Source organism: Leucoraja erinacea, chromosome 16, assembly GCF_028641065.1.
Source record: "Leucoraja erinacea ecotype New England chromosome 16, Leri_hhj_1, whole genome shotgun sequence".
NCBI classification, from domain to species: Eukaryota; Metazoa; Chordata; class Chondrichthyes; order Rajiformes; family Rajidae; genus Leucoraja; species Leucoraja erinaceus.
Genome location: NC_073392.1, coordinates 6,773,559 through 6,801,418, shown reverse-complemented (window position 1 = coordinate 6,801,418; position 27,860 = coordinate 6,773,559). Strand labels below are relative to the sequence as shown.

The following is a 27,860-nucleotide window of genomic DNA, read 5'->3' as shown; positions in this document are numbered from 1 at the left end:
CTTGAAGATGATGCATCCAAACAGGAATAACTTCCCACCCTGTTTATGATTTGTACAACACTGTACTGCTTTCCCGAAAGGACCTGTGACGTTTTATAGTTAAAAAAAAAAAAAAAGAACAGTTGCATCCACCAACATCCCTCCCTCTTGAGACCAAATGAAGGGGATTATTATCTATTATTTAAAAAATAATACATAATGACCAAAAATAGAACTCTGAACTTTTGATTTCTTTTGTTCTTAAATCTCCATTGAAGTGATCTCTCTGTGTAAGGGTATATATTTTTGTAACAAGTTCTGTAATTACTTTTAATACGGCTCATAACTTGCATGGATTTAAATGTCGAGTTTGTACATATTGAAATGAATCATTGTTTACATACTATTCTGACTCACTGTATTGTGATAAAAAAATGGTGAAATTCCCATTAGTGCTTTCTGGTGCTATTTTTGCTGTGTCTTGGTTCTGCTTTTGCAGTCTAATTGTTTTTTTTTTTGCCTGGACAATCTGACTGGAACTATAATAAACATCTTTCCATGATCAACAGACTGATCAATTCTGTTGCTGCTTACTAATAGGGAATCTAAATCTATCTTCTGCTCTTTTTCTCTCTCTCTCTCTCTCTCGTCTGTCATGGGTGCTGGTCTCTTCGCCCCTGCCCTCAGCGATGGTGCCTCCTAATCTCTCCTCATGCATGAGAAGCGACAAGCATGAGGACTCTTGCTTCTACCTAATGGGCCCTAATCAAAACACGGTTGGTAGTTCAATCAATATTTGCTGCTCACATCTCGCTGCCTTGCTTGTAAAGGCTCATGCAATGTTCCATCTGTATTCCCCCCCCCTTGACACATATCAATGAGTGTGCTTGCGTTCGTCAATGAGGGTTTCGCCCACTGATGCTGCTGGCAGAACTCATGTGCCTACATCTTTGGGGTGCAGGCTCTTTGCCAGGGATTCCCCTCATGCTATCATGGCTGTTATGTGGTAGTTCTGCTGCTTTGTTGCGATCCAGTATCTCATTCGAAATTGGTATGTCCACCTGATCCATCCAAAGCCATTGCATCCATGTGTGTACAGTATATTGGTGCTGAAGCAAAGAACTGCAGATGCTGGTTGATGCACAGAAGGACACGAAGTGCTGGAGTAACTCAGCGGATGAGGCAGCATTTCTGGAGGACAAGGACGTTACTGGTCGGCACCCTTCTTCAGACCCTTCTTCTGACTTGAAACGTCGCCTATCAGTCTGAAGAAGTGACCCGACCCCAAACGTCACCTGTCCATGTTCTCCAGCGATACCACCTGACCCGTTGAGTTACTCCTTTTTTTTGTAGAAATTAACGCTACCTAGTTTTCATTGACACCAGAAGCAGTCGCCCCAGAGACTTAATTTTATTAAGGCTAAGACCTGAAATGAAATACTGGATGAAAAAAGAAACTTGTCATTTATAATGTCTTTTCAATTTCAAATTTTGCTTCCTTATGGAAACTTAAGAACTCATCCATAATTCAGACTACTCGATAATGCTTTGGAACTGGAACTTTCAATGCTGTTGATGGCGAATTTAACGGGCAATATCAGATAAGTCAGCTGTTAATGGCCATGCCAGCTTTTGTGCCCTTCGCTTTTCGAAATTAATGAATAGGAAACGTGAGCAAATTTGATCCTCATTCTGGTGATGTTCATTACGCACGCTCGTCAGAATTGAAAGTTTCACCAAAAGATCAATAGCGTAAAATCGCCTGTCGTTCCCACAATTCGGAGAGAATAGTGAGAAATCGCTTTGCAAGTACTTGATACATTGTGTGATTTGTTACACGGGGAGCCCTGTCCAATGCCTTCAAGATTTGCAGAGGTGCAAATAATGTAATAATGGCAAAGAGTCACAAATTTCAGTTTGCAAATCTTGATCTGAAATATCTTTTGTAGATGTTTGCAAACCTCTGCAAAAGATTTTTAAGATTGAGATTTGCAAACTGAAATTTGTGACTCTTTGCCATTATTACACACACTATCACGCTCGATTTGTCACGGTGCATTGCAAAAAACGTGATAGAATTTGTGGTTGCGTTGTGTTTTGGCGCTGATAATATTGAATTGCCAGCCGTTGGGCTAAAATTTTTTAACTTCATTAATTTGTGTTGCAGTTCACCTGATGCAAGTTCCTGAAGCCCTCGCCCTCTGTGTGGCCTTGATCATAACCCATGCTATTCACTTACACAAACACCGTATCAAATCTTCAATGAAAGAGATATGTTTATGTTCATATGTGATAGGAGCGGAGATCCTGGCGGTCACTGTGGCGTAGCGGTAGAGTTGCTGCCTTACAGCCAATGCAGCGCCGGAGACCCGGGTTTGATCCCGACTAGGGGTGCTGTCTGTACGGAGTTTGTACGTTCTCCCCGTGACCTGCGTGGGTTTTGTCCGAGATCTTCGGTTTCCTCCCACACTCCAAAGACTTACAGGTTTGTAGGTTAATTGGCTTGGTAAATGTAAAAAATGTCCCCAGTGGGTGTAGGACAGTGTTAACGTGCGGAGATCACTGGTCTGAACGGACCCGGTGGGCCGAAGGGCCTGTTTCCGCGCTGTATCTCTAAACTAAACTGAACTAAATACAGTTAATTCTACAAGAACACTCTTTTCAACTCCATGGCATACAGCTACATCCCGATGACTGCTAGCTTCAAACGTTGATAGATGCGAGTTCAAAAGCTTTTGCGTTTAAAATTCTTGTCATATTTTCCAGTTTCTGCTTCGTTGTTAAACACCAAAAATGTGCGTACTTCACAGTGGCGATTCATAAGTGTTTGGAACAGAATTAGGCCATTCGGCCCATCAAGTCTACTCTGCCATTCAATGGTGGCCGATCTGTCTATCTCTCTCCTCACCCCATTCTCCTGCCTTCTCCCCATAAACCCTTGACACCAGTACTAATCAAGAATCTGTCTATCTCTGCCTTAAATATACCCACTGGCTTGGCCTCCACAGCCTTCTGTGGCAATGAATTCCACAGATTCACCATCTATGACTAAAGAAATTCCTCCTCATCTCCTGCCTAAAGGAACGTCCTTCAATTCTGAGGCTTTGACCTCTGGTCCTCTGGTCCTAGACTTTCCCACTAGTGAAAACATCCTCTCTACATCCACTCCATCCAGGCCGTTCACTATTTAGTGTTTCTATGAGGATTCCCCCTCATCCTTCTAAACTTTGTACTCCTGAATACCCTTTTTAGTCATTTATCACTACACACTATGAACCTTAGGTACACAAAAATGCTGGAGAAACTCAGCGGGTGCAGCAGCATCTATGGAGCGAAGGAAATAGGCAAGGTGAATTTTTGTGCACCTTCGATTTTCCAGCATCTGCAGTTTCTTCTTAAACACTATGAACCTTACCTAGCCTAGGCACTATATGCTAATACTTTCGAGGGCACACTTCTGTGCTTCAGTTGGACACATTTGAGATTGTTGCAGCATCTTACTCGTAATTAGATCTCAGTTGCACCTAGTGACTGTAAAGGTATGTACCCTGCAAAAAGGGGAAGAAAGAGGCCATCTATCATGGTATCCAAATTAACATTGGGAGCTGGGATGGTAAGATTGGATGGATGTTAGCTAGTTAATTAGTGTCTGAAGAAGGGTCTCAACCTGAAACGTCACCCATTCCTTCTCTCTAGAGATGCTGCCAGTCCCGCTGAGTTACTCCAGCTTTGTGTGTCTATCGTTACTTAGTTAGTTTTGTTTATTGCCACATATACCGAGGTACAGTGACAAGCTTTTGTTGCATGCTAACCAGCCATCGGAAAGTCAATACATGATTCCAATGGAACCATTTACAGTGTACAGATACACGATAAAGGGAATAACGTTTAGTGCAAGTTATAGCCAGCAAAGTCCAATCAAGGATAGTCCGAGGGTCGCCAATGAGGTAGATAGTAGTTCAGGGCCGCTCTCTAGTTGTTAATAGGATGGTTCAGTTGCCTGATAACAGCTGGGAAGAAACTGTCCCTGAATCTGGAGGTGTGCGTTTGTTTTCACACTTCTGTACCTTTTACCTGATAGGAGAGGGGAGAGGAGGGAGAGGCCAGGGTGTGACTCTTCCTTGATGATGCTGCTGCTGGCCTTGCCGGGGCAGCGTGAGGTGTAGATAGAGTCAATAGATGAGTGAATAAAATAATGAATAGAAGAAAAATTAAAGAGTGATGCAGTTGTGATTGGATTCTGCATGTACAGTACAGGTGGGAAATAATGGATCACAAGAATGTTTCTACATCAGTGATTCCAGTTTTTATTGATTGAGGATAAAGTACATCCATTCAGAGACCATGTGAATTAATAAGTGATAGGAGCAGAATTATGCCATTCGGCCCATCAAGTCTACTCCGCCATTCAATCATGGCTGATCTATCTCTCCCTCCTAACCCCATTCTCCTGCCTTCTCCCCATAACCCCTGACACCCGTACTAATCAAGAAGTCCAGTTGATAAGAAAAGGGTGCAACCAACGTGATATGGTTAACTTTGTAGTCATTGTGTTAGAATGTAAAAGCCTTTCAAATACAATCGAAGACTAGAAGACCAGGAGATGGCCTGAAGCTTGTTGGAAACCAGGAATGCCGAGTTGTCACTTGAATTAACTGTCCCAAGAACTTTATACCTTGGAGCACAGGAGGATGAGGGGTGATCTTATAGAAGTGTACAAGGTAATGAGGTCTTCAGGTCTTGCACAGCCTAAAGTTGTTGGACAACTTGTTCTATTTGATCTTCCGTTTGTGCACGTCGAGTTGATTGCATTAGTCGAAACAGGGCGGACCACGTGAAGGTTGCAATCTTCCACCCCAGGTCTTGAGGTCATACGTGATAGGAGTAGAATGAGGCCATTCGGCCCATCAAGTCCACTCTGCCATTCAATCACGGCTGATCTATCTCTCCCTCCTAGCCCCATTCTCCTGCCTTCTCCCCATAACTTCTGACACCCGTACAAATCAAGAATCTATCTATTTCTCCCTTAAAAATACCCACTGTCTTGGCCTCCACAGCATTCTGCGGCAAAGAATTCCACAGATTCACCACCCTCTGACTAAAGAAATTTCTCCTCATCTTCTTCATAAAAGAACGCCCTTTAATACTGAGGCTATGACCTCTAGTCCTAGAGATCTTAGTGGGAACATCCTCTCAACATCCACTCTATCCAGGCCTTTCACCGTTTTGTACGTTTCAATGAGGTCCCCCCCCCCTCATTCTTCTAAACTCCAGCGAGTCCAGGCCCAGTGCCAACAAACACTCATCATAGGTTAACCCACTCATTCCTGGGATCATTCTTGTAAACAACCTCTGGACTCTCTCCAGAGCCAGCACATCCTTCCTCAGATATGGTGCCCAAAATTGCTCACAATATTCTAAATGAGCCCTACAGAGCCTCAGCCTTACATCCCGTTTTTCCCGTACAAGCCCTCTTGAAATAAATGAGAGCATTGAGTTTGCTTTCGATCTGAGAGGAATAGATCGGGTGAATGTACAGAGTCGTTTCGAGGAATCGAGAACCAGAGGGCATAGGTTTAAGGTGAGGGTGGAAAGATTTAAAGGGAACCTGAGGGGTAACTTCTTTACACAAATGATGGTGGGTGTATGGAACAAGCTGCTGGAGGAAGTAGTTGAAGCGGGTACTCTCGCAATACTTAAACATTTGGACAGGTTGATGGGTAGGTAGGTTTAGAGAGACATGGGGCAGGTGTAGATGGGACATGTTGGTTGAAGTGGACAATTTGGGCCAAAGGGCCTGATTCTATGCTGAATGGCTCTAGGGAATGCCTACAAAGGACATTTGTAATCTTGCAACGTGGCAAGGCCTCAAAAAGCACATCCTGTTTGTTGGCTAAACTGCATTCTGGTACAGAGAGGAGCAGATTGAAAAGACTTTGGATGTAGTTGTTCCCATCTTAAATCAGTGTATCGCAAGACTCAAGAAGATGATCCAAACACTGCAACAAGGATTGGGGTAGTTAACCCATCATTCCATGATAGCCTATAGATTCCTAAGTCTGATTGAGAATGGATTTAATGGTCTGTTTTATGGATGTCATTGGGATTGTCTTTGCTATTCCCTCTGGTCCCAGATTATTTTTTATGGGAATACTCAAAAGCTCATGTTCATAAATCATAGGAGCAGAATTTGGCCATTCAACCCAACAAAAAAGTCTACTCTGCCATTCAATCATGGCTGATCTATCTTTCCCTCTCAACCCCATTCTCCTGCCTTCTCCCCATAACCCTTCACACCCGTTCTAATCAAAAATTAGTCTATCTCTGCCTTAAAAATATCCACCGACTTAGCCTTCACAGCGCTCTGTGGAAATGAGTTCCACAGATTTAACTACCCTCTGACTAAGGAAGTTCCTCCTCACCTCCTTTCTAAAAGAGCGCCCTTTAATTCTGAGGCTATGACCTCTGGTCCCTCCAGTGGAAACATCCTTTCCTCATCCACTCTATTTATGCCTTTCGCTATTCTGTAAGTTTCAAAATATTTAGCACAATAAAGCATCTGAAGATGACCGATTGTCGGCAAAACCAAAGCAAATGATCAGAGTTTCAAAACTCAAATTGCTGAGTTTGGTTCTTGGACTTTTAATACAGTCCATTCCGCACACACTGTGAATGCCACATGTTGAGGAGAATTCAGATGCTGACAGTTTTAGGACCCAGGTAAAGAAACGGTGTATTCAGGACTAAAAGTTCCTCTTTGTAAAAAGAAAACCGGTTCTGCAGTAGATAGAGCCTCAATTGTCATTCTGAATGAACCGTCCATGCCTCGTCCTTTAAATTTACATCCATGTAAACGCTACTTCCAATTTTATAAACAGCCTTTCAATTCTTTGCCCTCTTTTCATTCACAAATTTTACAACTTTCCATCCTGTTTCACTCATATCCCCGTTCTAGCCCAACTACCTGATTCTTATGGACCTGGAGAAGCTCTCTTCAAAATCACGAGAACTAACTCTTCAAAATGTCTCCCTGTTCACCTTTTTGGCCTCCATTAGATTCTTCTGCCATTTCCAGTCCGCAACATGGAATCTTCACCTCGTTAATGGATGATAGTTCCATGTAATTATCTTGTACCCACTTATATCAGCCATTCCATGTTTCACCTCCTTAAGATAAAGAATGGATTGACTGGGCTTAAATTTGCTGGAATTTAGAAGGATGAGAGGGGAACCTTATAGAAACATATAAACAGCACCCATAGTCAGGATTGAACCCGTGAACCATTGGAGCTGTGATAATGCTATCTGACTTCAGATTTGTGGCAGTAGCATGACAACAATTGGTGGAGTGCTCCACATTTGCCCGATTCTTAGACAAAGACTCAAAGACTGAATGTTTAAGAAGGAACTGCAGATGCTGGAAAATCGAAGGTTCACAAAAAAGCTGGAGAAACTCAGCGGGTGCAGCAGCATCTATGGAGCGAAGGAAATAGGCAACTTTTTCGGGCCGAAACCCTTCTTCAGACGGAAGAAGGGTTTCGTCCTGAAACGTTGCCTATTTCCTTCGCTCCATAGATACTGCTGCACCCGCTGAGTTTCTCCAGCGTCTTTGTGTACCCTCAAAGACGGAACCTTGTGTAGATGCTGGTTTAAACCAAAGATAGCCGCAAAGTGCTGGAGTAACTCAGCGGGACAGGCAGCACCTCTGGAGAAAAGGAATAGGTGACGTTTTGTGTCGAGACCCGCAGAGTTACTCCAGCTTTTCACGACACAACCTTTCTGCTCGGCATGAGAGCTATAGATCACACAGCCCACAGTCAATTGTTCAATAAATGTAGCCCAACGGCTAAAATATTACCCAGGCTGGCAATGGATAGAGCATAAATTAATACCTTGTTCTATTTTAAATGCCACATCCCTTTGGTTAAATGGACCATCTGATAAAATACAAGGGCCAAATGATTATAGGCCTCAACGCTTCCCTTGTTCTAACAGAATGGAACAACGTTAAAGTATGTTAAAGTTTAGAAGAATGAGCGGGGACCTCATTGAGTAGTGAAAGGCTTGGACAGAGTGGACTTGGAGAGGATGTTTCCACTTGTGGGAGAATCTAGAACCAAAGGCCGCAGCCTCAGAATTAAAGGACGTTATTTTAGGGAGGAGATGAGGAGGAATTTCTTTAGTCAGAGGATGGTGAATCTGTGGAATTCTTTGCCACAGACGGCTGTGGAGGCCAAGTCAGTGGATATTTTTAAGGCAGAGATAGATAGATTCTTGATTAGTACGGGTGTTGGGGGTTATGGGGAGGAAGCAGGAGAATCTAGTTAGGAGGGAGAGATAGATCAGCCATGATTGAATGGCGGAGTAGACCAGATGGGCCGAATGGCCTAATTCTGCTCCTGTCACATGATCTTATGATTTGGCATTTGCCCACTCAATCGGTTTGATTCCATTTGCTTTGCCCGACTTTTTTAAATGAATATTTAATTCCTCTGTCCACTCAGCGCCTGTTCCAGTGGGTTACATTTAACTTGTTTCAAATATCAATCTGAGCTTAAAATTGTGGTGCGTTACACAAAAAAATAAAGACGGGATCTGTATTAGTGAAGTCCTGAGAAGACTCTTCCTCTTGCGATTGCGTGAGATCATAGCAAGGGACAGGCCAGCCATCTTTATTCTAACTAGTATGAAGAAAGCCCTTGACCCGAAATGCCTGACCCGCTGAGTTACTCCAGCTTTTTATGTCTATCTTCAGTTTAAACAAACATCTGCAGTTCCTTCCTACACTAACTATTTAGTTGCTCAGTCTGACATTTTGTTGTCTATATATCAACTAATACCTTGAAAGCATACTTTAATCACGATGAATATTGGGTATTAATGATACACCTTTATCCAAGCAAGGGGTGGCACGGCAGTACAGCGGTGGAGTTTCTGCCTTACCGCGCCAGAAACTCCGGTTCGATCCTGACTACGGGTGCTGTCTGTACGGAGTTTGCACGTTCTCTGCATGACCGCGTGGGTTTTCTCCGGGTGCTCCGGTTTCCTCCAACACTCCAAAGACGTACAGGTTTGCAGGTTAATTGCCTTGGTATAAATTTAAATTGTCCCTAGTGTGTGTAGGATAGTGTTAGTGTGCGTGGATCGTGGTCGGCGCGGACTCGATGGGCCGAAGGGCCTGTTTCCGCCCTGTATCTCTAAACTAAACTAAACTAAACTAACAGTACAGTAGCAGTAGACTCTGGATGTGCTACATTCAGTTGCACTGACTTCACTTAAACCAATTGTTTCGAGGTGAGTACAATTCCCAGCAGTTACTCTGCACACAATAAAAAATCAACCTGACCCTCTGCTCCCACCCTTCTCTTGATGTACTCTTCATAGAGTCAATACAGCACAGACACAGACCCTTCGGCCCCACATTCCCATGCCGACCAACATGCCCCATCGACGCTAGTCCCACCTGCCCACGTTTGGTCCATATCCCTCTGCTCAAATGCAAGTACATTGGATAAAAACTAATTATTACTTTATGAGCATAATCTGATTTCCCGTGGCCATGCATTGAATCCAAGTCAAGCCTAAATGATTCCATTTATTATTAGTGGCCGATATAATTATACAAACCCAAATAAGTCACTGGAAGACGATGACACGAGGAACTGCAGATGCTGGTTTACTGAAAAAAAGCGCGCACAGAGTGCTGGAGTAACTCAGCGGCTCAGGAAGCATTTCTGGAGGACGCTTTTGGATGAGGTTTGAAAAATGTCCTCCATGTTCTCCACAGATGCTGCCAGACCCACTGAGTTACTCCAGCGCTTTGTGTTTTTTCAATGAGAAATGATAGAGTGTAATGAGGACTCAAGAAGAGAGGACTAAATAACCCAGGTGGAATTGTTGTTGCAATGTGTTGGGGAATATTTGCATTGATGGTAGATGTTTCCACACTGCATCTTCCATGGAAGATCGTGGAAATGGCTGGCAAAATGGTTCTCCTGTTCACAAGTTCACTTGATAGTAGAATTAGGCCATTCAGCCCATCAAGTCCAATCCGCCATTCAATCATGGCTGATCTCTGCCTCTTAATCCCAATATCCTGCCTACTCCCCATAACCCTTGACACCCGTTCTAATCAATTTCTCTGCTTTAAAAATATCCACTGACTTGGCCTCCACAGCCCTCTGTGGCAATGGGTTCCACAGATTAACGACCCTCTGACTAAAGAAGTTCCTCCTCGCCTCCATTCTAAAAGAGCACCCTTTAATTCTGAGGCTGCGACCTCTGATCCTGGACTCTCCCACCAGTGGAAACCCTCTCCACATCCACTCTATCTATGCCTTTCATTATTCTGTAAGTTTCAATGAAGTCCCCCCCTCAACCTTCCAAACTCCAGCGAGTAGAGGCCCAGGGCCGTCAAACGCTCATCATATGCTAACCCACTCATTCCTGGGATCATTCTTGTACACGTCCCCTGGACCCGCTCCAGAGCCAGCATCATCCTTCCTTGGTTATGGGGACCCACATTTGTTTACAGTAACAGAGGCCCGATTATGGAGATGCTAACAATGAATGGTCAGTTCCACCATGAGAAGGCTAACACGGCATTTTCCTTTCATAAATGAAAGTGAGTTAGGTACAGAGTGAGTTGAAACATCGATAAAACAGGGGCATTGCTTTAAGGTGGGGAGACAAAGTCTAAAGGAGATGTACAGGGCAATTTTTTTTACACAGAGTTTTATTAGTACCTGGTATGTGCTGCTGTGGGTGGTAGTGGTGGAGGCAAGTCCATTAGTGGCATTTAGGATTTTGTTTGGATAGGCACTTGGATATGCAGGAAAATGTGGGATATGGATCATATGCAGACAGATAAGAGTTGATCTTGGCATCGTGTTCAGCACAGACATTGTGGGCTGAATGGCCTGTTCCTGTCATGTACTGTCCCATGTTCTGTAATGTTAGGGGCAGCACAGGGGTAGAGTGGCTGCCTCGCAGCACCAGAGGTCCCGGTTCGATCCTGACCTCGGGTGCAGCCTGTGTGGAACTCACACGTTCTCCCCGTGACCTGCGTGGGTTTTCTGCAGGTGCTCCGGTTTCCTCCCACACTCCCACAGGTTTATAGGTTAATTGGCTTCTGTAAAATTGTCCGTGGAGTGCAGGATTGAACTCGTTTACGGGTGATCGCTGGTCGGTGCGGACTCGATGGGCTGAAGGGCCTGTTCCCATGCTCTATCTCCAAACTAAACTAAACCAAATAATAGGCTAATTTGCCCAACCCTGCACAGTATCGATCATATGTTCGACAAAGTCCTCTTTTATGAACCTTTTTCCAGCAGCTTTGCTGCGTTCATGTCATCCCTTTACATGGGGACTAAATCTATTGTCAGCTGCAGTGTTAGCATTCAATATTGCTCCTTCCATCTCCCCACCAGGCTTTCCTTTCTCTTTGGACTCTTAGAGATACAGCACGGAAACAGGCCCTTCGGCCCACCGAGTCTGCGCAGGCCAGCGACCATCCCGTACACTAGCACTATCCTGCACACTTGGGACAAATTGCCTTTGGAGTTTAAGATGCAGGGTAATTTATCTCACACACGTGCTCCTTGGAGTGTGGGAGGAAACCAGAGCACCCGTCTTTCTCTCTGTTTCACGATCGGTTACTAAAATGTGTTCAGTTAGACCATGAACAAGTGGAAACATACATCGCAGCAGAGCTAGAGAGTGTCTAAAGCTTGTGCGTCAGCAACATAAGGTCATAAGTTACAGGAGCAAAATGGAGCCATTCGGCCCATCGAGTCTACCCCGCCATTCAATCGTGGCTGGTCTATCTCTCCCTCCTAACCCCTTCCTCCTGCCTTCTCCCCACTCTCATCTTTCTGTTTCTCCCCAGTGGAAGGGGATGAGAAGCAAAACCACATCCACAGTGATGGCAGTCCTGAGCCGGAAGAATAGGCCTTTTGTATAGTGTAGGAAGGAACAGCAGCAGCTGGTTGTTTAAAGCGAAGATAGACACAAAACGCTGGAGTAACTCAGCGGGACAGGCTGCATCTCTGGAGAGAAGGAACGGGTGACGTTTCGGGTCGAGACCCTTCGTCAGACAGCTTTTGCTATTTCTGGAGCATTCTATACCATCTTAGGGTATCGTATAGCCGACAATGTACTTGCAAATCACATGTGTAATCCAGGTAATGTAGGAGCCCATTTGGCTCAATTAAGGACCATACAGCCAGCAAAGATGATCTGCTCCCAATGATGTGGACTCAGGGTGAATAACTCCCCCGCTCTTGAAGATAGTGATGTCAGCGGCTTTAAGTCCCCCATCCAGCAAGACAGCCATAGACCAAGAGGCTCATTCATGCTGTTTATCCCAGGGCCAGGTTTAAAGTCTCATCCACGAGGCAGCAGAGTAGAATTGCAGAATACCATTGCACTGGTATACCAGCCAAGATGTTTGTGCTGACGTCAACTCACTTTACTAAGCGAGACAAAATTGCTGGAGAAACTCAGCGGGTGCAGCCGCAAATAGGCAATGTTTCGGACCGAAACCCTTCTTCAGACTGATGCTCCTGAGGCCCGAAACGTTGCCTACTTCCTTCGCTCCATAGATGCTGCTGCACCCGCTGAGTTTCTCCAGCACTTTTGTCTACCTTCGATTTTCCAACATCTGCAGTTCCTTCTTAAACGCTTTACTGAGCTGATGGATAATACCTCTCTGAACGAATCAGCCATTACGGAGGCCAATTCACTGGATTCCAGTTTTCAAGAGAGAGTTCTATTTTGCTCTTAGGGCTAAAGGAATCAAGGGATATGGGGAAAAAGCAGGAACGGGGTACTAATTTTGGATGATCAATCATGATCATATTGAATGGCGGTGCTAGCTCGAAGGGCCGAATGGCCTACTCCTGCACCTATTGTCTATGCTTCTATGGATGACGCAGGTTATCTCTGCGTTATTTGGCATTATTCATACGAAACATTACCACAGTCCTTTCAGGTGAGGCAGAGGTTCACCTGCACCTCCTCCAACCTCATCTACTGTATCCGCTGTTCCAGGTGTGGACTCCTGTATATTGGCGAGACCAAGCGCAGGCTCGGCGATCGTTTCGCTGAACCCCTCCGCTCAGTCCGCCTCGGCCTACCTGATCTCCCAGTTGCTAAACACTTTAACCCCCCCTCCCATTCCCACACTGACCTTTCTGCTCTGGGTCTCCCCCATTGCCAGAGTGAGGCCCAGTGCAAATTGGAGGAACAGCACCTCATATTTTGCTTGGGTAGCTTACACCCCCTGCGGTATGAACATTGACTTCTCCACCTTCAAGTAACCCCTTGCTTTCACTCTCGCTCCGTCCCTCTCCCACCCTGGTTCTCCGACTAGTTGCACTGTCCTCTTCATTAAACGTTACTGATTGTATGCCTAGTTGTCACCTTCCCCTCAGCAAACAATGATCCATTCTACACTTTCCTTTTGAACTCTTTGAATGTTTTCACACTTCGTTCTTCCATATCTCTAGTCTCCCTCTCTCTCTCCAGTCTGAAAAAGGGTCTCATCCCGAAACGTCACCCATTCCTTCTCTCCAGAGATGCTGCCTGTCCCGCTGTGTCACTCCAGCATTTTGTGTCTATCTTCCACCTGCAGTTCCGTCCTAAACTTCCCCCGTGAAGACATTTCTGAATTACACTCAGAAGTTTATCTTGTAATATTTTAAGTACATCACACACGGAGAACCCAATGTTTGAATTCGTGACTTTAATGGAAATAAATAATATTTAGCTCTCCAACCAATCTTTAACTGGAAGCTACAAAGTGTATGAACCAATTAATAAATCAAATCATGATAACTACCAGAATAATCAATTTAGCCGCAGTGAGTCTATATCAGTGATGCATGTATAGCGCAAGGCCCACTGCGTCGGCTGCCAATGTGAAAATCCCACCATGTCTGTCTTGCTTAATCAATTTCCAATGCCAATTTCTAAATTTCCTCCAAGGAATTGAGGTTGGATTCATGTTGATATTTTTAGTCAGTTCCCGTGCAGCCTCTGCCAAACAATTATCCTCTCCCTTAACTTCAGAACAGCGGCATTTCCTGCTTCTCTGCATCTACGCTGTGCGTATAAAGATGAGCTGTACATGACTGGATTGGCGTGGAATATGAATCAGTTTATTAATATTTTGGAGGATGAGGAGTGATCTTATTAGAGGTGTCTAAAATCATGAGGGTTGTGTAAAATCGTGACTGGATCGGGTAGATGGTTTTATGTTTTATGTTAAATTCTTCTTTAATGTGGCGTCTTAATTTTATTGGTGAGCTGCAAATGGCAACTCAAATGTCACTACACCAGAAATGGTGTATGTGACAATAAATGTCCTTTGTTCTTGTCCTTGGTAGTCGCGCAGAATAGCGAATTGGGGAATCGAGGACCAGAGGACATGGGTTGGAGGTGAATTGGAAAAGATTTAATAGGAATCTGAAGGGGTAACGTTTACACACGAGGGTGGTGGGTGTATGGAACGAGCTGCCTGAGGAGGTAGTTGAGGCAGGGAATACCATAACGTTTTTAGAGACAATTAGCCCAGTACATGGATAGTAGACAAAAAATGCTGGAGAAACTCAGTGGGCGAGGCAGCATCTATGGAGCGAAGGAAATAGGCAACGTTTCGGGCTTCGCCCCGAAACGTTGCCTATTTCCTTCGCTCCATAGATGCTGCCTCACCCGCTGAGTTTCTCCAGCATTTTTGTCTACCTTCGATTTTTCCAGCATCTGCAGTTCCTTCTTAAACACAGGTACATGGATAGGGTAGGGTAGGTTTAGAGGGATATGGACCAAACGCGGGCAATAGACAATAGACAATAGACAATAGGTGCAGGAGTAGGCCATTCGGCCCGTCGAGCCAGCACCGCCATTCAATGTGATCATGGCTGATCATCCCCAATCAGTACCCCGTTCCTGCCCTCTCCCCACATCCCCTGACTCCGTTATTTTTAAGAGCCCTATCTAGCTCTCTCTTGAAAGCATCCAGAGAACCGGCCTCCACCGCCCTCTGAGGCAGAGAATTCCACAGACTCACCACTCTCTGTGAGAAAAAGTGTTTCCTCGTCTCAGTGGGCAGGTGGGACTAGTGTGGATGGGCCATGTTGGGCGGTGCGGCCAAGTTGGGCCGAAGGGCCTGTTTCCACGCTGTATCTCTCTCTGACTGTATGTATTCAGTTTATTATTGTGCCAGTGAAAGCCATGTTGTCGCATGCTATCCAGTCTGCAAAATGCTAATACATGATTACAATCGAGCCGTCCACATTGCACAGATACAGGATCAAGGGAACAATGTTTAGAGCAAGATAGCTCACAATAAAGTCCGATTAAAGGTACCTCGAAGGTCTATTGTGCAGCGTTAAAGAGAGAACTAATATATTTGAAAACGTGTACAGAATTCCTGGCCTGTTCCTGCCACTGCATTGTAAGTCATTGCAGTCAAGAGCAAAATGATAGTGATAATTATCTGACAGAAATATGGTTCCTTTGTGACTTTCTAATTCAAACAGGGCCCTCCTCTGGTATGCTTATCTATTAGACTCACACCACACTAATGCCTTCTCCGTTCTGTGAGGTGATATGTATTACCGCACAGCACAAGAGTGCAGTGCTCTGTATCAGGTACTGAAGAATGGGTTGGCTGGGCTTGTATTCACTGGAATTTAGAAGGATGAGTGGGGATCTTAAAGAAACATATAAAATTCTTAAGTTGATCGGACAGGCTACATGCAGGAAAAATGTTCCCCACATTGGGGGGAGTCCAGAACCCAGGGGTCACAGTTTAAGAATAAGGGGTAGGCCATTTAGGACTGAGATGAGGAACAAACCTTTTCACCAAGATTGTGAATTTGTGGAATTCTCTGCTACAGAGGGCAATGGAGGCCAATGCAATGGAGGCCAATTCACTGGATGCATTTAAGAGAGAGTTAGATAGAGCTCTTTGGGCTAAGGGAATCAAGGGACATGGGGAGAAAGCAGGAACCGGGTACTTATTTTGGATGATCATATTGAATGGCTTGAAGGGCCGAATGGCCTACACCTGCACCTATTTTCTATGTTTCTACTATTTTTTTAAGGCAGAGATAAATTCTGGATTAGTACAGGTGTCAGGGGTTATGGTGAGAAGGCAGGAGAATGGGGTTGAGAGGGAGAGATAGATCAGCCATGATTGAATGGCGGAGTAGACTTGATGGGCTGCATGGCCTTTATTCTGCTCCTAGAACTTATGAACTTTTGAATTGTGTTTTCATTTGTTTAAAAGTATTTCCAGTGTCGAGGTTGTTTAGTTGCCATCTGTATTGTCAACGGAACAATAATTTAATTACTTAATGGACACAGAAAGCTTGTGAGTTTCGACCGTAATTGAACAGGTACCATGATTTGACAATAGACAATAGGTGCAGGAGTAGGCCATTCGGCCCATCCGAGCCAGGACAAGCCATTCAATGTGATCATGGTTCAACACCCACACTCAGTTGACCAGCTGCCCAAATGTTTCTCCAGCCATTTTATGGTCAGGTCTTGTGACAGCTGACAGATCATGTGTTGACCAGGATGGCACCTACTGGAAAATCAACTCCAGCAGATCTCCATAGGACAGGCACCTCCACTTCTTCTCAGATGGCCCATCAGTGCTGGCCATGCGCTGCCTCCACTCTAATTGAATAATTTCTTTGATTGCATACCCGCGGTATGCAAAGAGTCACCACATAAAGGCCGCTTACATAGTTACAAACCCCGCTCCAGATCCCCCTTTGTTCTCCCCCCCCCCCCCCCCCCCCCCCCCCCCCCCTCCCCTCCCCCTCCCTCCACACCGGGTCCTCCATTGTCCATTGCTCTTCCCCCCCCCCCCCCCCCCCATGGGGCTCCACACCACACCGGGTCCTGATTTGTTCCTTCCCCCGGCAGCGGCGTCCTCACTTCCACGTGTCCGTCCTCGTCCGACGCTCGGTGCCATCGTTGACCGCCACGCCGACCTCTCCACTAACGCCGCCGGGTCCTCTCTGGACGTCTCCGGGCGCTGACCCAGGCCCCAGACGCGGGCTCCGGCCCATAATTCTATGGGTTGTGAGGCTGATGGCGCCAATGTGGGACCTGGTGGTGGAACGGTTGCTGCTCGATAGAGTGAATGGATGGGTAGTTAGGGATGCTGTCAGCGTCTTCCACCCTTTCACCGAGGCCTCCTTGTGCTCCCAGCAAGGACGCTGAAGGTTGGCAATAAATCCTGGATGCTCTTTCTCCATTTTGAGTGGGCAAGGGCCATAAATTCTTGCAAATTGATGAGAGATTAACATTGAGAACATCCTTAACTTGTCCTTCGTGAAGTGTCTTGGAGTACAGTGCCTGTTTTGGGAGTCTGTATTCAGGCATAAAGGTAAAGCTTGGAGACACAAGGTGCTGCAGATGCGGAAATCTTGAGTAAAAAAACAAATTTGTGGAGGAACTCAGCGGGCCTGGCAGCATCTGTGAGGGAATGGGCATCTGTGAGGTTTCAGGACGGGACCCTTCGTCAGTCAGATGGAGTAGGGGAGAGAAAGGTGGTAAAGAGAGGTTGGACTGGGGGCAAAGCCAGCTGCAGGCCCATTCTTTATCACTGCGGCATGTTGGCGCAGCGGTAGAGTTGCTGCCTTGCAGCCCCAGTGACCCAGGTTCGATCCCGACCACGGGTGCTGTCTGTACGGAGTTTGTACGTTCCCCCAGTGGGTTTTCTCCGAGATCTTCGGTTTCCTCCCACACTCCAAAGATGTGCAGGTGTGTAGGTTAATTGGCTTGGTGTAAGTGTAAATTGTCCCTAGTGTGTGTAGGATAGTGTTAATGTGCAGGGATCGCTGGTCAGTGCGGACTCGGTGGGCAGAAGGGCCTGTTTCCGTGCTGTATCTCGAAACTAAACTCAACTAAACATAATTCATGTCACCCATTTGTATTTTTTTAAGTTAAAGGTAGATAAAGATCTTAGGGCTAATGGAATCAAGGGATATGGGAAGAAAGCAGGAACGGGGTACTGATTCTGGATGATCAGCCATGATCACATTGAATGGCGGTGCTGGCTCGAAGGGCTGAATGGCCTATTCCTGCACCTATTGTCTATGTATATAATTGTATGCATTAAATAGACATTCCGTGTCCTGCATTTATATCAAGCAGATTATTGATCAATGACAATCAATGCCCTCATTGGAAGAGGAACATTTTTTTTATGATTTATTTTTTATTTTTTATGATACTGCCTGTAAGGGAAATTCATTTTGTTGTCTCAAATTGAGACAATGACAATAAATTTGAATACAATACAAGAATACAATAGAACACCAGCGGATTCCATTCCATGTTGCCAGAGACCGGCGTAAAAATTAAAATCCAGAACTCGGAAGGAGATTTTCAATTGTTCCCTGTCATTCTTACAGATGGGCCCAATAGGCAGTGCTTACATGGCAGTGACCTATTCAAACAGTTTAGACATGTCCATTATGAGATTGAAGCTTAAGTGGTTTGTGAGCATCGATTGAGCCCAATGTTTAGACAACAGATGGGAGAGTTTAATTTCAGAATGTGATTTTGATGGTGCTCTAGTTTGTTTTACTAATTGGATCTTTTGCAGGCTAACTTGTAGTTTTATATTACTGCCATGTCGAACGGCTATTCATAGAGCTGTGTTAATTTACTATGATACTGCAGTAAAAAACAATGCACTTGATTTTATTGAACTCTTTCTGTAAAAATAGGCGTTGATGAAGGGGAGAGGATATTTGCAGCGGAATTGTGAAGTATTTGTCTGATGCTTTGAAAGTCTAATCTTGGAGTGATCAATTAATTTGGCCTTTTACTAATTACTGGAAGCTGAACGAATGAATAATATTATCACATGTGGCATAACACGGTGAAATTCCTTTTTTTCAGTTTAGTTTATTGTCACGTGTACCGAGGTACAGTGAAAAGCTTTAGTTGCGTGCAGTTCTAGTCAGCTGAAAGACAATGCATGATTACAGTGTTTACGAAGGAACTGCAGATGGTGGAAAATCGAAGATTCACCACTCTCTGTGTGAAAAAAGTTCTTCTCATCTCAGTTTTAAAGGATTTCCCCCTTATCCTTAAGCTGTGACCCCTTGTCCTGGACTTCCCCAACATCGGGAGCAATCTTCCTGCATCTTGCCTGTCCAACCCCTTAAGAACTTTGTAAGTTTCTATAAGAAACTTCTATGAAGGTAGACAAAAGTGCTGGAGAAACTCAGCGGGTGCAGCAGCATCTAAGGAGCGAAGGTTTCCTTCGCTCCATAGATGCTGCTGCACCCGCTGAGTTTCTCCAGCACTTTTGCCAACCAATGCATGATTACAATCGATCCATTTGCAGTGGACAGATACATGATAAAGGGAATAACGTTCAGTGCAAGGTAAAGGCAGCAAGTCCGATCAAAGATAGTCCGAGGGTCACCAAAGAGGTAGATGGTAGTTCAGGACCGCTCTCTGGTTGTGGCAGGATGGTTCAGTTGCCTGATAACAGCCGGGAAGAAGGGGGTGGGAGATTGCAACCTTTACGAGGTCTGCCCTGTTTCGACGAATGCAATCAACCCGGTGTGCACAATCAAATAAGATCAAATAGAACAACTATTAGGCTGTGCACGCCATATGCAAGAAGAAGAAGATGGGAAGAAAAAATGTTGCCGTATCTGGAGGTGTGCGTTTTCACGCTTCCGTGCCTTTTGCATGATGGGAGAGGGGAGAAGAGGGAGTGGCCGGGCTGCGACTCGTCCTCGCAACGGGGATCTCTGGCGTCATAACGGGAACCAGTCAGCCGCGCCTGCGCAATTGGGGGCTATGGGTGAGTGGTGGAATACAGCCTTGGGGGACACACCCAACGGGTCCGCACCCGGTCTAGTATAATATATTATTGCCTTTGGAGGCCATAATATGAAGACATATTGGTCTTGAGGTATATTTTGCGACATGCCTTTTCTAATTTTTAATTCTTTGCTACTTAAAATATATGGGCTGTTTTAAATAAGTAGTGAAAAACTTGATTATATTCAATGCCAGCACATTTACATCATGTGATTTGTGGCTGAAGTCGATATATATCAATCCGTGATCCATGTTGTGCAAAGTGGAGCTCAGTGTGTGCATAAAAAACGAAAAGTTATTTATAAAATGATCTATTACAAGCAACTAGGAGATGGTGTTTCCCAGGCAGATCGAGCGCAAGTGTTCAGCGAGACGGTTGCCTGGGATACACCATCTCCTAGTTGCCATCCATTTCAACTCCCATTCCCACACTGACCTTTCCGTCCTGGGCCTCCTCCATTGCCAGAGTGAGGCCCAACACAAATTGAAGGATCAACACCTAGTGAGGGACAGTGTTGCTGCCCTACAGCGCCAGGGACATGGGCATGAGCGTCAAATTGCCTCATTTTAAATTACGTTCACTAACACTCCCCTCCCCTCCCCTCCTCATTGCACCCTTCCTCCACCCTAGTTGTTGAAACCTGTTGATATAATCCCAGCCTCAACTACCTCCTCTGGCAGCTTGTTCCATACCTCCACCACCGTCTGTGTTAAAACGTTCCCCCTCAGATTCCTAATAAATATTTTCCCCTTCACCTTAAACCTACGTCCTCTGCTCCTCGATTCATCTACTCTGGGCAAGAGACTCTGTGCATCTACCCGATCTAATCCTCCCATGATCTCATACACCTCAATAAGATCACCCCTCATCCTCCTATGCTCCAAGCAATAGAGCCCCAGCCTACTCCACCCCTCCCTGTAGCTCCGGCCCTCTATTCCTGTCAACATCCTCGTAAATTTTCTCTGCACCCTTCCCAGCTTGACAACTTCTTCCAGATAAAATCAAATTCCCTCCGGAGATAAAAAACTATCGTATAAGTGTGGGAGGAAACCAAAGATCTCAGAGAAAACCCATAGATTTTGTTGCATAATGTTGCAATAGATCTCAGAGAATGTAGAAACTCCGTACAGACAAGCACCTGTAGCCAGGATCGAACCCGTGTCTGTGGCGCTGTACACACTGTAAGGCAGCAATTCTACCGCTGCGCCACCGTGCCGGCCTCGTAACTAGATTGGAAACTGAAAATGAAATTTGATGGATCAATAGTCAAATCAAGTTATCTTTCTTTTTTATTTTCAGACCCAAACAACGACAGGGGCAGTTCCACAACAGGCTCACAAAATGTACCGGAAGTGAAACACTTAACAGAAAGGCGACCTCATCCATTACTGGAATCCAGTTACCCACCAGAACTTCACAAATCATCACAGCACATGGAAAGAAGGGTTAATGACCGAGAGCAACCAACAGGCAGGAGGGAACACAGCAGACCAACCCATGAACACCACAACAAGACCTGGAACGACACTTCCAAAAGAAAAGAGAACGTACCTGGAAGGAGAAGGGACAGATCACCCGAGAGGAAGGAAAGAAGAGCAGAGAATGGGTACCACCAAAGACCACCCGACAGCGGTAGGGATGTAACGAGGATGACAGACCACAGCCTGGAACAGAATGGACGATCGCTTGGCAGACGCACGGAACCATCCATTGACAGGAGGAAGAGGTCACCGGACAGGAGGTGGGAGGACCAACCTGACCGGGGGAGGGACAATTCACCGGGCCGGAGAAACGAGAAGCCGTCGGAGAGGACGAGGGAGCGATCTGCACACTGGAAGAAAGATGCTGGGGCTGAGAGACGGAGGGAACGCTCGCCGGAGCGCAGGAGGCACAAGTCCCTCGACCCGAAGAGGGACAGGTCGCCCGAGAGGCGGAGCAAAGCTGAGGAGAGGTCCAAGCGCAGAGACGAGCACGGCGCGGAGAAAAGTGACTCTTCCAGAGGCCCTAGGCAGTCTCCACAGCCAAGAAGGAAACCGTTTAGGGAGTACAGCACTGATCTTAGTATCTGAATCAAGAATTATGCACTGGACACGTCGGGTTCGCGCCCGAAAGGACCACGTGGGTTCTCTCAAACTATCCCAAAGGTGATGAAAGATCATCGGCTCGAAAGGAAACAAAAAAAAAACAGAGGCCTACTGATGTGAAAAAAAGAATAAAGTGGAACCCAAACAAAAATAACTGTATATACGTCAGGAAAAAGTTAACAGGGAAATGTGCCTGACCCAACACATGCTAGGTTTGCTCAAAGGAGAAGAGTATTGGAATTACACGTCCAATGTAAGCCTTAACTGTATTATTGATTTTAGATAACTTGCCAGATATTTTGTTAGTTTAAGGGGTGTCTCCAACGTTGTAACGAAACCAGACGACATTAGCACAAAATTATTGCACTTTGTCGAAACAGTTTGCTGTTTTAATACTGAATATTTTTCTATTTATCACGCAATGAGTTTGCAAAAAGCGTTCTAAGGCATCTGAAAGAAAACTGGTGGGTATGGCATTGTTTAAACTGCCGTGCAGATAGCACAGTCGGAAGAGCGAATGTCTAAGCTGGGAGGAATATGATCCACAACGCTGATATCGAGGGATGGATATGCTTTCACCATTCGGAAAAAAAAAAAAAGAAATAATTTAAAAGATTATGCAGACTTGAGCATCGTCTGTCAACAGGCGGTGCGTTCAAACAAGCAACTTGTACCGTAGGTTTATTCGATAGATTTCTCTGCACCATTGCTTTGAAGGAAGAATGTAAGGTCTGCTGTGGTACTGAGGGAGAATGCAGGAAGAAGCTGCCTCACTGAGCCATGAAAGATACTCTTCATTATAGTCGAACCACTAAAGTAAACTGCATTCTGTGCTCCAGTGTGTACGTCTGTATTGTTCACATTCCCATCAACCAACACAACAAACAAGCTCTGTCACTGATATTTGCCATGCTCCTGTACAGAATTGTATGATTAACCATCATATGTACAAAGTTTAAATTGTAATTAATAGAGCCTGTTGCAAAATTATGCCTTTCCTGTAAAAAGAGTTTAAAAAAAAAAAACCTAATGGCAAAACTAAATGTGAGGAATGTGATCATGTTTATATTTCAGAAATGGAACAAACTGATGTATGGGACATATTTTAATGATTCAGGTATATAAAACTCTTTTCAAAAGGAATACTATATCAGTAATTATTAAGTTTTTGTTTGTTTGGGAATCCTATTTCTCAATGGTGATCTTGCCTGTGTATTATAAAGTATGCGATCTGTGTTCTTTCTTGCAAATGTGCTTTCGACCTGATGTTCTGCTGTGTAGATTGAAAGCAGTAAATGGACAAGTCTTTTTTTAAATATAACCTACTATGCATATATAAATACGACATTGTTCATAGCTTGACCCGTGTGGCAATATACATAGCATAAGTGTAGTAAGGTGCAGCAGGTAGTATTATTAATATATCCATGTAGCTTCCACCCAAGAAAGACCACGATGTATATGTAGCTACAAAAGAAGTCTGTGAATGCTATTTTTCTTATCAAATAAAGTTTTTCCATGCAAATTCAACAGTTTAGTGTTAGTGAGTCCAATGATGAGTTTGTTCTGTTATCTACCATTCAATCATCTCCCAAGCGATATTTTTGTAAGGTGCCCAAAACTAACTTTTTGAAGCTCTGTGCATGTTCCCTGTTGCCGCAGTCTATGTTATTGGACTATGTACACCTCCGATTTGCTGTCCTATCATTAAACAGTTGAAGGGTTGAAGTTGCCACAGAAAATTGGGATCTTTTAAAATACGCAGGATTAATTAAAGGGAGACAAAAGTACTGGAGAAACTCAGCGGGTGAGGCAGCATCTATGGAGAGAAGGAATAGGCGACGTTTCAGGTCGAGACCCTTCTTCATGAGAGTTAGATAGAGGTGTTATTGAGAGTAGAGCTGTTACTGAGAGTTAGATAGAGCTCTAGGGGCTAGTGGAATCAAGGGATATGGGGAGAAGGCAGGCATGGGTTATTGATTGGGGATGATCAACCATGACCACAAAGAATGGGCAGTGCTGGCTCGAAGGGGCGAATGGCCTCCTCCTGTACCTATTTTCTATGTTTTCAGACCCTTCTTCAGACTTTCAGACCCGAAACGTCGCCTATTCCTTCTCTCCATAGATGCTGCCTCACCTGATGAGTGTCTCCAGCATTTTTGTCCACCTTTGATTTTTCCAGCATTTGCAGTTCCTTCTTAAACAGGTTTAATCGAGGTGAAGGGGAAAAGATGTAATAGGAATCTGAGGGGTAACTTTTTCCACACAAAGGGTGGTGGGTGTATGGAACAAGCTGCCAGAAGAGGTAGTTGAGGCTCGGACTATCCCAACGTTTAAGAAACAGTTAGACAGGTACGTGGATAGGACAGGTTTGGAGGGATATGGACCAAGCGCAGGTAGGTGGGACTAGTGTAGCTGGGACATGATGGTCGGTGTGGGCAAGATGGGCCGAAGGGCCTGTTTCCACTCTGTATCACTCTGTAACTCTGTAACCCTGGCAACCGTCTTCAACCCTATTTAAGCTCAATATTTGTTGACTTGCGTGCGGGCGGTGGCGAATGTGCTGCAGGTTTCTATCAGCTGTGGCTTTCACTAAAGCTGTAAACCATTTCTTGCACGATACGGATCTGACGCCGGCTCCTATAGTTCTGCACAGCGGTCTTGTCATCATTGATCTCAGTTGGTGTTGCACGCGTGGCTTCCTGGTCTGAAGCCGATCTGACTCTAACTGTTTGTAAGATTGTTAAGGGTTTGGACACACTAGAGGCAGGAAACATGTTCCCAATGTTGGGGGAGTCCAGAACCAGGGGCCACAGTTTAAGATTAAGGAGTAAGCCATTTAGAACGGAGATGAGGAAACATTTTTTCTCACAGAGAGTGGTGAGTCTGTGGAATTCTCTGCCTCAGAGGGCGGTGGAGGCAGGTTCTCTGGATGCTTTCAAGAGAGAGCTAGATAGGGCTCTTAAAGATAGCGGAATCAGGGGAGGGGAGGAGGCAGGAACGGGGTACTGATTGGGGATGATCAGCCGTGATCACCTTGAATGGTGGTGCTGGCTCGAAGGGCCGAATGGCCTACTCCTGCACCTAATGTCTATTGTTCCCTGTTATCATGGTTTGAACTCTCTTTCACAACGTTGGTCATTTCCGATGGCGGTGTGGGAACATTGTTACCAAATTTGGTAGGGATTAACGGTGGCCCGATTGAACACAAACCAGCTTTGAGAAGAAATAAACCAGTTCAGGACTTTTGAATAGTTTGTCTTAGTTTGTGAATATACAGCCCGTGACAATTACTTCACCGTGGTATATCCCCAGTGTAAAATGGATTCTTAATCCAACCATCCATATTGTTCGAAGGTTTTCCTTTGTCAAACGACCACACGATAACTGAAAGAAATGCGACACCTAGAATCACCGTGACAATGGTGCAGAACGATATGGGATGTTTAAATGGCATTTTATCAAATCTGATCTCAATGCATAGAAACATAGAAAATAGGTGCAGGAGTAGGCCATTCGGCCCTTCGAGCCTGCACCGCCATTCAATATGATCATGCCTGATCATCCAACTCAGTATCCCATCCCTGCCTTCTCTCCATACCCCCTGATCCCTTTAGCCACAAGGGCCACATCTAGCTCCCTCTTAAATATAGCCAATGAACTGGCCTCAACTACCTTCTGTGGCAGAGAATTCCACAGATTCACCACTCTCTGTGTAAAAAATGATTTTCTCATCTCGGTCCTAAAAGACTTCCCCCTTATCCTTAAACTGTGACCCCTAGTTCTGGACTTCCCCAACATCGGGAACAATCTTCCTGCATCTAGCCTGTCCAACCCCTTAAGAATTTTGTAAGTTTCTATAAGATCCCCCCTCAATCTTCTAAATTCTAGCGAGTACAAGCCGAGTCTATCCAGTCTTTCCTCATATGAAAGTCCTGACATCCCAGGAATCAGTCTGGTGAACCTTCTCTGTACTCCCTCTATGGCAAGAATGTCTTACCTCGTGAGATTACCATCTGCCTTTATACGGTGCGGACTTGTATGAAGACCATATATGCTTCACATGGTTTAATGACATACTTAAATCACGGTGGCGCAGCGGTAGAGTTGACGCCTTAAGGGCCTGTCCCACTTACGCGACCTTTACAGGCGACTGCCGGCACCCGTGACATGTCACCAAAATTTTCAACATGTTGGAAATTCAGTGGCAACCAGAAAGACGCTACGACTCTTTGGAGACCTCTCAGGACCATAGGAGACCTCTTACGACCGTGGTCGCCAGAGACCCCGGTTCCATCCCGACAGACAATGGGTGTTGTCGTACGGAGTTTGTACATTCTCCCTGCGACCATATGGGTTTGCTCCCACCCGCCAAAGACGTACAGGTTTTGTAGGTTAACTGACTTCAGTAACATTGTAAATTGTCCCTGGTGTGCGTGGGATACTGCTAGTGTACGGGGATTGCTAGCAGACAAAAAATGCTGGAGAAGCTCAGCGGGTGAGGCAGCATCTATGGAGAGAAGGAATGGTCGGCACAGGCCCCATGGGCCAAAGGGCCTGTTTCTGTGCTGTATTTCTAAACTAAACGGATGGTGGGACTAATAATGTGATGCCCCTGTCCCACTTAGGAAACCTGAACGGAAACCTCTGGAGACTTTGCGCCCCACCCAAGGCTTCCGTGCGGTTCCCGGAGGTTTTTGTCAGTCTCCCTACCTGCTTCCACTACCTGCAACCACCTGCAACCTCCGGGAACCACACGGAAACCTTGGGTGGGGCCCAAAGAGTCCAGAGGTTTCCGTTCAGGTTTCCTAAGTGGGACGGGGGCATTAAACCGGAGAATAGAACACGGCAACAAAAAGATAAACAGCAACCAGATTAATATCTGCAATTGGTCATTTCTCCCCTCAGGTTTTGATTTCTGAATGAACAGGATCTGAATATATGAGTGCGAGATTTTATTTATCCACAGTGCATTAGCAATAAGAGTGAATGATCCATGTGCTGAGGGTATAGAGGCTTCATGCACAGTTTCATGCAGGATAATTGCTTTGGCGTCTTGTTTAGAAGAGTGTTCACATACAGCGTCCGTCAATAATGTAGAAATGGGAGCAGGTTATGTTGTTAGGGCTCTTAAAACCTACTCGCTCATTCAGTCCATATTCCTGCTTCAGCCCCCATTTATTTTATTTTTATTCGTTCAATACAGGCATTGTTGGCAAAACTAGGATTTATTACTCCATAACTGTCTGTGTAAAGTGGGAGAGGAACTGGTTCCTACAAACTACTGCAGCCTTCCTGAGAAAGATTCCCTCCGAGTGCTGTGGAATAAGACGTTCCAGGAGGCTAATACAAGTTCAGTTCAGTCTATTGTCATGTGTACCGAGGTACAGTGAAAAGCTTTTGTAGCGTGCTAACCAGTCAGCAGAAAGACAATACATGATTACCATCGAGCCATTTACAGTGTACGGATAAATGATGAGGGAATAACATTTAGTGCAGGGTAAACTTAAAGCCAGCAAACTCCGATCAAGGATAGAAACATAGAAACATAGAAATTAGGTGCAGGAGTAGGCCATTCGGCCCTTCGAGCCTGCACCGCCATTCAATATGATCATGGCTGATCATCCAACTCAGTATCCCGTACCTGCCTTCTCTCCATACCCCCTGATCCCCTTAGCCACAAGGGCCACATCTAACTCCCTCTTAAATATAGCCAATGAACTGGCCTCAACTACCCTCTGTGGCAGAGAGTTCCAGAGATTCACCACTCTCTGTGTGAAAAAAGTTCTTCTCATCTCGGTTTTAAAGGATTTCCCCTTTATCCTTAAGCTGTGACCCCTTGTCCTGGACTTCCCTAACATCGGGAACAATCTTCCTGCATCTAGCCTGTCCAACCCCTAAGAATTTTGTAAGTTTCTATATAGATCCCC

The 27,860-nt window shown here is 45.1% G+C and overlaps 1 protein-coding gene across 11 annotated transcripts in view; it reads left to right on the top strand.

Annotated features, from left to right (window-relative positions):
• Positions 1–23,465, top strand: part of magi1b (membrane associated guanylate kinase, WW and PDZ domain containing 1b) — a 346,431-nt gene extending 322,966 nt beyond the window's left edge. For 7 of the 11 annotated variants that reach the window (XM_055647620.1, XM_055647626.1, XM_055647618.1 and 4 more), the window contains one exon: positions 21,146–23,465. In XM_055647620.1, the coding sequence (XP_055503595.1) occupies positions 21,146–21,915 (770 nt within the window). In that variant the 3' untranslated portion in view covers positions 21,916–23,465. Of the gene's footprint in view, positions 1–666; positions 1,846–21,145 lie in introns of those variants that run through there. The other 4 variants (XM_055647627.1, XM_055647628.1, XM_055647623.1 and 1 more) reach the window with 2 other exon arrangements.
• The last annotated feature ends 4,395 nt before the right edge of the window (positions 23,466–27,860 follow it).